Below are 12,754 nucleotides of genomic sequence, written 5' to 3' on the forward strand. Positions count from 1 at the left end.
CACACACACACACACACACACACACACACACACACACACACACACACACACACACACACACACACACACACACACACACACACACACACACACAGAGGTACACACACACACACACACACACACACACACACACACACACACACACACACACACACACACACACACACACACACACACACACACACACACACACAATAAAACTGTCACACTTGAGTCACTCCTGAATGGGTTTAACTGTTGTCTCCAGGTGCTGGATGTCTGAGTCAGGTGTTGTCCTCCACTCAGCTGTTCTCAGCGTCTCTGACTCACCTCGACCTGTCTGCTAACCCCGGCAGCATGGGCAACGAGGAGGCCACGGTACTGTGTGTGTGTGTTTGTGTGTGTGTGTGTGTGTGTTTCATATCAAATAATGTGGATTCAAGACAGCTATTTTTACATACAAACAAGCCAATGTCATACACATAAATTACATATACTGATACATGAAACTCTCACTAGAAGATTTGGGAGGTCTGCATTTATTATTCACTTTTACAAACAAGCTACAAACTCAACCTACCTGTAAAGTGTACAGTTGAAAGATAATATCATTTTAATTAGAAAAACAATAAAAGATAGGTAGACTGTTAAAATGGACTGAAAGTTGGTTTATGTGCAGAGCTAGAACTTCTATATATCCCTTTTAACAACGACTTTACTTTCAGCAACATGTTAACTGTGCCGGTATATCTGTAACAAATACAGATCTGCATTATGTGTTGCAGTTTCTCTTCAAGTTCCTGTCCAGTACTAACTCTCTGTCTCATCTGGACCTCAGTGATACCAGCTGCCCTCTGGACACGGTCAGCGAGAGATGCTCAGTGTTGTACCTGCTTCTTTCATGCGACTATTTCTGAGGGCCCCGATGTCTGTGCTGTTAACTGTTCATGTAACTGTTGTTATTCATTGATCTGTTGTGTGTGCCAGGTACATAACACTCATTGTAATTTTCTCCTGCAGTTATTTGTTTCGCTGTCTGCTGGATGCTGTTTCAAACTGATGCACCTCAACCTGGCCAGGAATCCTTTCAGCCACAGGTCAGCTCCTCTAGAATCAGGCCCTGAATGTGGTATCCTCTCTGCATTATTGAGACACAGAGAGGTCAACACAACTTCCCTGATAAGACTCATAACAACTATCCTGGAACAGCAACTGACCTGATATGTAAATGAGCCAGCTGCTATGATCCACTAAAGCTAAATGTGATGATTTGTTTTTTAAAAAACGTTTATGTGTGTAGTTGTGTGTATGGGTTTGTCTTTATGAAATTGTGGGGCTCAACATATGTTAGCACAATCACAGCGCAGGGTCCAAAATCTTAAAGGGGACCAAAAGCCTGGACCCCATAAAAATAACCGTGTGTGTGTGTGTGTGTGTGTGTGTGTGTGTGTGTGTGTGTGTGTGTGTGTGTGTTTGTGTGTGTGTGTGCAGATGAGATCTCTAAGCTGCTGAATCCTCACAGAGTGTGTCTAGTGACTCCTGTCATCCTCCATCCCCCCGCTCAGACATGTGGGAGGTCGGCCCGCAGGTTTGTGGTGAGTGATGGACACTAAAGATGTTCTTTGTAATATTAAGTATATTGTGCTTATAGATGTATGTATGTTTAGAAATGTTGTATTTTCTTTTTACTTTCATTTAAAAATGACAAAGCTCTATTTTTCCCGGGGAAAATAAAATTTTCTGAATCCGATGATGTGATGAAAGGAAGTGTTGCATATCCTTGAGTTTCAGATCATTTTGTTGCATACAAAGTGTATCCTGCCCTTAGATTCCTGAACCATTCATTGTTCACTGTCACTTAGTTTGAGGCATTTTGTTCATTTTTATCTGGGAATATGTAGCTATAAAGAGCTAAACTTAAATGAGTTATGTTGACACCTGCACAATCAACAAATATCGCACAACTCACCAACTAAAACACATTTTCCACTGTACAGCATATCCAACACAACATGCAACAACCTCTGTAGTTCCAGAGGGGGGGCTGTGGTTCTGTCAGTCCCATTTCTAACGTCCTGTTTCTCTCATCAGGTTCTGAGTCTGTGGAGAGGTTACCTGTTTAACAACAAGCCACCTGTCAGGGTAAATCACAGCTGTTCCATTTTACACCACAGCTACACTCGATTGCACATTTTATAATTAATAAGGTTTTATTTTTCTCACTGCTTTTCACCATGCACTGCTCATTGTGAACCCTTGCAGGCCACAGTGTGAGTTTTCTAGTGGCAGGAGTTTCTTTTTTTAAGGACTATTATCTTATGTTGACTTTTACGTGGAATACTTTTACATCTTCAAGCCTCCAACAGTTACTCAAATGACACATATCGGACGTTTTAAAATTTAGGGAGTTATTTTAAAAGTAATATAAAATGCAGCAGGTTTTTATTTTATCTAATTTCATTTTTCGCCACCACAATTTAATGGATGAGGATAGATTTTCGTTCCTGGTACTCACTGTCTCAAAGAGAAACTGCTGTTGAATGATTTTTTTCTCATTTACTTCTGTGTGCGTGCTTGAATGTGTACAGATGGAGAGCACCTTCAGCTACTTGGAGATTTGCTCCATCAACATTCACAGTCTCACTCAGGTACACTATCATTTATTTCTATCTGAACTATACTTGTTTAACATTTGTTTATATGTATATCTATGTGTTATCCACTGAAGCACTGGATTCCATGTTAAACAGCAAAGGTTAATATGAGAGCAGTTTACAGTCGTCATTGTGAAAAAATATGATGTAAATGTTATATTTCCTTTCTATAATACAATATGACAATGTGCATGTGTTTCAGGTTGTGTTGGAGACAGACCGGCAGACTCTGTCCTTCAGTGTTTTGCATGTTGAGGATCTGGAGGCCATGGTGTGTCACATGACTGCCTCTCTGAAGAGGATCTTCCCCGACTCTTCTCCAGGGTGGGCTGCTCGACCTGCTTCATGTCTCAATGCTCTGCCTGAACACACAGCAACACTAGCTCAAACTCTACATACACTGTTTACATTTGAGTCATCACACACATACCTTCTCTTTTCAGACCAGGCAGATACTGAAAAATACTACCATGTCAAAGAATCTCTACACACAGAATACATTGTATTTAATTTGTCTTGCTGATTTTTCATTGAGCGGATTCACCAGCTCAATGTTTCTTCTTTATGACAAAAAACCTGCATAACTAATGATGTTTAAGTAATAAGTGCTAAATAGCAAATGTTAGAATGCTAACATGCTACACTAATATGCTAAGAATAGTGAACATTGTAATCATTATATATGATTAACATAAACATGTTAGCATTGTCACTGAACGCATGTTAACGTGCTGATGTTAGCATTTAGCTCTTAGCCCCAGTGAGTCGCACTGCGCCTCACAGAGCTGCTAGCATGGCTGCAGACTCTTTGTCTTGTTTGATGATGTCAGTATTTAACAGGTGATCTCTTGTCCTCTAATCTTCAGAAAGCTGCTGAAGACGGTTCCTGCAGATCTGCAGCAGAGAATCCTCACACTGACGGATGAGATCGAGGAGCAGCTGAGCAGCCGGCCTGGCTCCTGTGGTGTGTTCCCTCCACAATACATACTGTATATCAAGGGTGTCCAAACTTTTTTGACCGAGGGCCACATACATAAAAATATACGAAGGGCTGGGCCACTTCCTAGAGGTACATGGCCTCATAAGTTAAGTTATAAGTCACCAAAAGCTGCCTAATGTAGGTAAATTATGCTTGATACTTGAATATGCTTTATGAAAACAGCCTACATCCCAGCTCTCCATAGGGTTTTATTTATTTTGTTGGCAGCTAATTCCTTTCAAGCTTGTTATGTAAATAAGTTATTGGGCTTTTTTCAGCAACTTAGGTTTTTTAGAAATAGTTTTCAACTTTAATTGACTGTATTTGAAACATTTGGCGTATTGACTCATGAATACTACTGTGTAATATATGTTTGCATATATATTTGAGAAGCACAATATAAGACAAGCACAAGTTTCATTTGTGGGCCATATTTCATTATACCCTTTGAATTTGCTGAGGCCCGCGAGCCGCATTTGGCCCCTGGGCCGTAGTTTGGACACCCTTGCTGTACATCACTGTGAGAGGCTGGAGGTGATAGGGCCAGCTACTGGAGTCCGACCAGCTACCATCACCTGGGCAGTTTAGGTTTACATATGTATCTAGTAGAATTGATCTTTTAATTATCATCTAATGTAAACCCATAATCAGAATCAGAATACCTTTCATCCCACAAAGGAGACAATTCCATTGTTACAGCAAAAGTAAAGAGCTAAAAATAGCTTAATATTAATTTAGAGGCATGCATAAAATATTAAAAATAATACAACAAATATTACAATTTACAAACACATCCAGTACCAGTAACAATATTTTTAAAAGTGCAACATGTATGAAGTAGTGTGATAGCAGCCAGATGAAGGTGGAATCATATGATGATCATACATATAATACAGGGAACTCCTTTGTGTGCAGATAGATAGTGTTGTCTGTGTTCCTCAGGAGGATTCTCTGATACCTACGCTGCTCTGTGTGACTTCAACGAGATGTCGTTCAGAGAGGAGATCCAGTGGGTGAGTCAACTGTTCTTCAGCATGATAGGACACGGACCACACTTTCTAAGGATCTATTTTGTCCTAATCTACTAGCCAATTGACGATAAACTAATGTTAGCATTGGTGTGGCTAACTGTTTTGGCAGGATATTGACAACATCTACTACATGAACAACTGGAGAGAGTTCAACCTGCAGGACTTCAGCCACTTAGACAGCAGGTGAGAAACAGTCTGAATACTGTCTGAACTCACCTGTGTTAACACTCCTCTCCTGTGCCAAACTTATTTGTGTTTTCTAAGCATTTTTATATTCCTGTATTTTACTTGCGTAGGGCGGACTAGCAAAGTAAGACTTTCATTGTACGGTGTACTGTTTACTGTGTACGACAATAAATATCTTGAATCTTTCATCTCCTCGCCTCTCCTCTCTTCTCTTCTCCTTTCCTTTCCCCTCCTCTCCTCTCCTCAGAGACTTGGCATTAGCAGTAGCAGCTCTGTCTTTCAACCAGTGGTTTACCAAGATCTACAGCAAGGAGCTCAAACTGGTAAATTATCTTAATGTTTGTGTCTGCAAATTCCACAATACCATTTCAGATAAAATGCTTGCAACATTCAGAGAATCTGGCTCTCCTTCTTACAAACGTTTTCAAGGGCTAAATCGAGGCAATTCGATGCTGTCTGATCTGACCTTTAAGTAATACTTTCCAAGACCTGATACACTGTAAGAGACGGGGGTCAAAACCAAGGTCCTTGTCCTGTTTGAAAACATACTTCTAAAGTCAAGCTGAAGCCAAAATGACACTACATTAAATCCATTTGGTTGCTCTACAACATAAATACATCAGTAAATACCCCACTGGTGAACATCTGATGCTTTGACATGAAAAATAAGTCTAAACATTATCAAGCCAAACATTAGCCGCCTTTAGCTTAGCTGTGTTGACAGGAAGTCATGTGACCATCATGTGTTCGTTGGTAGCACTGGAATGTTAGCTATTTACTTTTGGCAATTTCAATTGACAATCAACTATTATAAAAGTGTTGATGTGTTGAGATTGTCCCTTGAACAACATGTGTAACAATCATAAATGCATGTTTGCCCAAGAGATTTTTTTCTGTGATATTCCAAATTCCAATGGCTGAAACGTGTTGATACCAGACTGTAGAGTTTTGGCCTGCCTCTCTCTCTGTCCCTTCAGTCAGTGGACATCCAGCAGCAGCTAACCTTCCTGCTGTCCAGATCCCCCAGTCTGGAGGAGCTCTCACTGGAGGCCAGCGGACTCAAAATGTGGGTTTGTGTGTGTGTGTGTGTGTGTGTGTGTGTGTGTGTGTGTGTGTGTGTGTGTGTGTGTGTGTGTGTGTGTGTGTGTGTGTGTTTTGTTGTAGCACAGTGCAGGACTAGACTGTACCTTTAAGATGTGACTGTGTGGGCCTCTCCACCTGGTACTCTGGTTCATGTACATTGCTAATGAGCTGGGTGAAGGCTAATATGTAGGAGGGGGTGGTCATTTGAATAAATGCTCTCAACATGTTACAGTTATTGTTGTGCATGACTACAAACACAATAACTAAAGTCTCGTCTACAGGGATTCATTAAGAATTAACTTGTTAATGTGCTGCAGGGACTTTGCATTAAAGATGGCCGCTGCCCTGCGGGAGCACCCCTCCTCCACCCTGCAATCCATCAACCTCTCAGGCAACCCCCTGGAGGACAAAGGTGGGCTTTTTAAAGTAAACACTAGTGAGTGGTATAAGCACAGTGTTAGAATAATAATAATAGTGGTACTATACCATGTTCCATCTGCAGCCAGGTGACATTTTACTCTTGGCTTAAAGGTCTCCTATTATGCAAAAAGCACATTTTGATGTGTCCCCCGGTGTGTAAGGAGACTCACAAAGTGTCCGTACCCAAATCTCTAAAAACGGGGGTACAACGGAGCTGATCCAGATTTGCGTCCGATATGACTTAATATCAGAAATGTGGGCTGGCTTTACACCCATGGCCCTATCAGAAACGTTGCTATTAGAAACAATGACTGACTGTTTTGGACGTAATATGGTCTTTGTTTACATTAGCAAGCATCGCTAACACTCAGAGCCAACCTGTACTAGAGAGAGTATGTGTAAAAAAGCAGGAAATAAAAAGGTACTCACCTTGTGGTAAACCAGCAAGAGAAAAAGCATTTGAGCTCCATACTGTTTCAGAAATCACAGCAGCNGAGTATGTGTAAAAAAGCAGGAAATAAAAAGGTACTCACCTTGTGGTAAACCAGCAAGAGAAAAAGCATTTGAGCTCCATACTGTTTCAGAAATAATCCTTGAAGTGGTTTTGAACATAATATGGCGTTTAATCATGGCAGCATTTAGCTGAGTATCTGGGCATAAGCTTTTTCTTTTTATTATTTTTTTTTTTCTTTAGACCCAGAATCAGCATTTCTATAACAGGGTGAAATAGAGGGGGACGAGGCTCAGACATGGCTAGAATGGGTGATCTGTTTGGTATTTTGAACAAAACACTTCATAGACATATATTTGTATACATCTGAGACCTATAATATATGTCTGAAAATAGTATACTATTATACTATTTTCAGACATATATTATAGGTCTCAGATGTATACAAATATATGTCTATGAAGTGTTTTGTTCAAAATACCAAACAGATCACCCATTCTAGCCNTATATACATATTGTCTATGTATTGATTTACGTTTTTTTGGCGGTAAATGTTGTAGCGTTTATCTTGGTTTTCGGTTGTCCGATCACGTGGTCTTTGGCCGGTTTGTACGGTGTTAGATATATTTATCACGGATCTTATTGCATAAAATGCAAGATGTTCTCTATCTCTCTTTGCTTGATATACTGACACATAACACCCATACACACACATTACTTATTAAACTGATATCACAATTTAGTTACTTAAATAAATATACTGTAATTGGAAAATAATCATGTGTGGTGTCCTTCTTTTGTCCGTCCTTGTAGGTAATTCAGTAATGGTGTGTGTGTAACACAGAAATAATACATCATTTGATAGTGTTTCTCAAATGAAAGCCTTTCTCAGCAGTAGAGTGCAATGTGTTGGTGAACCTTTGTTTCCTCCTGACAGCTCACTTAAAGGTATACTCAATTCAATTAGCATGACCTCAGTTACATATAGTATTGCCAAAGCTCTGTATAGTTGCAACATCTATACAAAATATAAAAATACAATACTCCCCCTTGTGGCCAAAGGCGGACACAACTCTTGTCTTCAGATGTATGCTTGAGTGCAGCAAAATGTAGCACAGTGACTATCTTGTCAACTAAACATAAAACAATACATATTCAAATATACATTCTTGTCTGTGGTTGTTTTTGCGTTCAGGGCATACAAGGGGTGTAACATTATTTTAATACCAAAACTATATTGAAATAGAGTCTCGCTTGAACAGCAACTGTGTAGCTGTAACATTACTGGGTTATTTGGTCAAAGTAAATTAACTTCAGACGCAGACGTCACGTAGCTTCTCAGACGAGAGGGGTGGTGACGAGAGTGTCACGTTACTTCTCTCGCGGCATAGTCACGGCGATCGACACGTCAGTGAGCTCAGTGAGTTCGTTCATTGGCACAAATCACACCTCATACTAGTCTACACTCCTTTCAGACGAGACATAACCACGTGAAGACACGTTACGCTCGTGTTGTGTTCAAAAACAGGCACTCGCTTGTTTAATTATTTTGCGATCTAGAATTCTTCTTCTTTTTTGAAGTGAGAAGTTGTCCGGACGGACGGACCAACCCCAAAACGAAAACTCTTCGGTTCTCCACGAATTACACAAGCAAGTCACCCAAATCAGCGTTAAAAAAGCAGGAGGCGCCGAAAAGCGACTAATTTGTATTATCCAAAATGACTTACTATAAGTGCAATACTACTATTTCCATTTAGTCCCAATATTCATATTCTATGTAGTCATACATAATTGATCACCACCTACATTTGAGCTAATTATGTTTCTATCATTCAGTGCTACTGTAAATAAAAGACATTCTGGTTTTAATTGAATTTGGCAAGCTGCTGTGGATGAGATGACGTTGTTTTAGTTCAGGATAGTTGTCAAGTGTAAGCAATATTTTAACTGGGTCGCCCCCAGGCTGTGGAAACTCACTTTTGTTTACCCTTTTATTGTATAAAATGTCCTTTACTGTTTCTACATGTAGCAGAACAAGGGAACAGGTATAACACTATAAATGCTGACTATTTAACATGACAACGTTATATTAAGTTGTGTAACAGCAGGATGAAGAGTCAAATAGGAAGACAACCACTTCTACTTCCAAGAGGGCAAGAACAACAGGTCACCATGAACAGCATGGCAGCCATCTTTACTTTCTTTGTCGACTATGAACTGTTAATATGAGTCAATACAACCTCTAGGTTATAATAATGCACAGGAGTTATAGTATGAGAAGTTTTCTGTGTGACACTTTAATCTAAATCAAAACTAATACCACAATAAATAAAGCCATTTAGAACAAATCAATGTAGCATACACATTTGATTTAGTCAATTAATGAAATGACTTCAAATGTATCAGCAACCATTTTAATAATCTATTTATGTGAAATATACAGAACGTTTTCTTAAGAGTAAGTTCTGGACTATAGCTTGAAAACCAGAAATAGGAAGATGTCATCATGGGCACTGGGAATTCTGATAAAAAGGTCAAATACTAACGGACATAGCTAAAATCATGGAAATATTGGCAATTTTTGTAATGATACCTGGACTGAGCAGACTTCCACAGAGCAGAGACATGAAGTATGTGTCTGAATGTCAGTCAGACAAAAACAGATAACTAATCTCACCATTTAGGAGAACACCACCTTTAACCGTGGTAACTGAACTCATTAAAGGTTCAGGTGCTTGTATTTCCCATTGCAAGATTTTCTGACATCGCTCTTTGTCTCTAATGAAGGCCTAAAAAAGGCCCCAAATGTATATACAAACTTTACACACCTGTTAAAACCCGAGCCTGTTTTTCAGGTTTCAGGCTCGAAAATGACATTCCCAGAACAAATGACCATATCTTCCCTTCTAAAAGGGTTAAATTAATAATCTTTTTTCTCAAAGTAATGATAAACCTGTGAGTTGGATGTAGAAAAGTCAGAATCAATATAGATGTTTTTTATTTTAAAGAAAATTCAGATTGAACATGGTAAAAAACTCTAAATTATAGTGTCCGTCCAAAAGATATTTTGTACTTATAGTGAAAACTAACCTTGGATGATGGGTTAGTAGACTAAAAGCTTTAGGAATCCAAAGTACAACATATAATAAGTACCCTGTATCAAGATTGATGCAAAACAAGTGATATTTGGCCTTTTTAGACAGATTTAGCAAAAAAAACCTCTTCTGGGGCCATTTGGGTGGATTTTCCATATCTCTGGCCCCCCTTGCTGGATTTGGACATGTGATATATCTTTCTAACCGCCAGAGCCAATGGAATCGAGGGGAACTCCCACATAGTCCTTATTTGATAGTGTGTGTGTGTTAGACTGCCGCATAGCCAAGACCGGAAGCTGCGATAACTCTGGTGGCTACCATTAGCAGCTAACTTTTGCTCTCCGATTTTTACATAAAAATGGAATTATGGATTATAAATGACAAAAGTTATTACACAGACACATTATCAACCTATGGATTAACCGATTCAGCCACGTTTTTTCTCGTTTTAATGCCATTGAAGACGTCTTTTGATCAGATTGACAGCTACGGTGAGACGATCTCCCTAAAAGCTCCGTAAAGGTACGTGTTGTGATGTCTTTATTTGCTTCCCCTGTCGCGAGTTCGGATCACTCAGTGATGATACTATATACCTAAATAATCTGTGGAACCTCAGCTTTAATCGGATATCTTGTATGTGCAGCTACGATAAGTAATAAGGGCACTTTTATCTTGAGTTCTGTGCCAAAGTCCGTTAGCATTTTTCGCTCAGGGGTCATTTAGATGCTTCTTATGAGACTTGTGTTTTGTTTTGGTAAAAATTGTTTGTATCGTCAGTTAGCTGAGATTATTTCCGTTAATCTGGTATAACACATTAATAGGTTCTTAAATATTAGATCGCGTGAGACCCGTAGTCGTGAAAAAGAAAGTTAAATACCCGCCGGTGGGGACTTGGGGCTTAACAGTTAAAGTTGGTGGCAGGCTGGTAGGTTCTCAGGAGTGAAACATGCACAACAGGCTAAAACAAGACAGATGAGAGCATAGAGAGCGTAGTTGACGTGATACTAAAAAAATGAAAAGTGTCGAAGACCCCCATCGAAAATAGAACACATAGGCAGTGTACGTGATAGCGTAGGTCAATACATGAAAGCTCCCAAAATCATAAGTAAAATAGCGGACATTTCGCCGTCATTTGATACGCAGTGTCCCAAGACCTCTCCTCAGCAGTTCGTCTCTTATCATCCAATGAATCATTGTGCCCTCGATCTGGTCATTCTCCGCCCTGCCTCCTTTACAGCCACTGTCTCTGATGTGCTATATGCCACAACGGCACACAGTTATCGGAAGGACATATAAACAACGTTGCAAGCACCACACACACGCATGCAACGCACCTGCAACGCACGCACACACGCGAAACGCGCCGTACCACACACCACACACACTACACACAGTTTTTACTGTATCGACAGATGTAAGTTAGATGGCAATCTAGTTGCTTATTTGCATTATCTGGCGCTCAGCGTTCACCCGAAGTGCAAACGAGCTATTGAACAGCAGAAGGAGCAAACACAATTTTCCTTCCCATGTGTGGTGCAGAGACAGCCAGGCTAATCAGCGCCATCCCCCCCCCCTCCCCCCCCTCCACAGCCTGATGGAGCAGGTGGCTGTAACAATCTTCATCGCTGAAGCATGTGATGCAAGACAAGGAGAAAATTGTGATGCCAAGGAAACAAGCAATGTGTTAATAGCGTGCTAACCGCCCTTTTGGGAATGATCTGGGACACTTGCGGTTTCTCGCACATTTAATCATTCAGCGACACTGTCCTTAATTCCAGAGTTCAAGATGCTAGGTTCGTGGGGAGTTGATCAAGTGACTGATATGATGTTGCATCTGATGATATGACATTTAGCTCACTATTTCTGCCACCCCTACATTATCTTCAGATGTTCTCTGTCTTCTTGATAAGCGAGGTTTTATTGTCATTTTCCACACCTGGTCGTACACCTGTCCGACTATATAGGACGTAAACTTCAGGGTATGACCTTGTGAACCTCCTGTCTACCTAGTGACGTAATCTGGGATCCTCCCCATGCTGCTGCTCATTATGGTTTTACCAGGTAGTTTCCTAAATATACGAGTACAGTGGAAAATGGATTTGCCAGAGGCCTCCTATGTACCTTTGTGTTCTTAGCCATCTGTGTTACTGTGCGTCTGACCTCTTTCCTTGGAGTTGCATGCTGCAATCCGGCTTATAAACTATTCTTTTAAAATACTCAGTACCATACATTTTAAAATCCCTTGATCCTTGGTATGGGTATTGTGCCGTGTATTAGTGATGCTGATGGCATGGCCGTCTTAAACTAGGTAGTAACAGATTGAGTCCCTCCCTAGAATGTCAATTCACAGAGATAATGAAAAAAAGGTTATTAAATGTATACATGTTATCTCGTTTTGACCTAACCAATGACAGGACACCCAGCAACATAGAGTAACAGAGAGGGAAGTGTTCTCAAACAGCTGAATAAACCCTTTCTGGCTAGTGGTCCACTGAGTGAGTTCAATAGTCTTTATATAATCTGATTTTGTGTGTCAGAATACATGTATTTCTTTTAATTATGGATAGATAGAATTCGAGGGATGTAAACCTCTTTAATGGTACATCAAAGTGCACGATGCACACGGCACATGCACATGTTGAAATGGCTGGCCTCTGCATTTTAACCCTTATTCCTATGATATCGTAGGAGTAAGGTGTAGGGAGTATTGTAGGGGGGAAGGGGGATGTCCGGTGACTGCTCAAGGGCACCAGGCCAGGTGAACTGAACCCATTTTGATTTGGCGTGTGTTTGTTACCTTTATAAATAATGTCCCGTTGAAGATTGTATCATGTGCACACTTAGGTTATACAACTTTTTTTTCCTTATGTTGGTCT

General features: G+C 40.2%; 1 protein-coding gene across 1 annotated transcript in view; it reads left to right on the plus strand.

Annotated features, from left to right (window-relative positions):
* Positions 1–239: 239 nt before the first annotated feature.
* LOC104957232 (leucine-rich repeat-containing protein 16B-like) overlaps positions 240–12,754 on the plus strand; it is a 50,676-nt gene continuing 38,161 nt past the window's right edge. The window contains exons 1-3 of the mRNA XM_010784835.1: positions 240–357; positions 765–842; positions 1,000–1,076. Coding sequence (XP_010783137.1) covers positions 337–357; positions 765–842; positions 1,000–1,076 — 176 coding nt within the window. The 5' untranslated portion in view covers positions 240–336. The remainder of the gene's footprint in view (positions 358–764; positions 843–999; positions 1,077–12,754) is intronic.

This window comes from Notothenia coriiceps, unplaced genomic scaffold (genome assembly GCF_000735185.1).
Source record: "Notothenia coriiceps isolate Sejong01 unplaced genomic scaffold, NC01 NC01_scaffold00026608, whole genome shotgun sequence".
Taxonomy (NCBI): domain Eukaryota; kingdom Metazoa; phylum Chordata; class Actinopteri; order Perciformes; family Nototheniidae; genus Notothenia; species Notothenia coriiceps.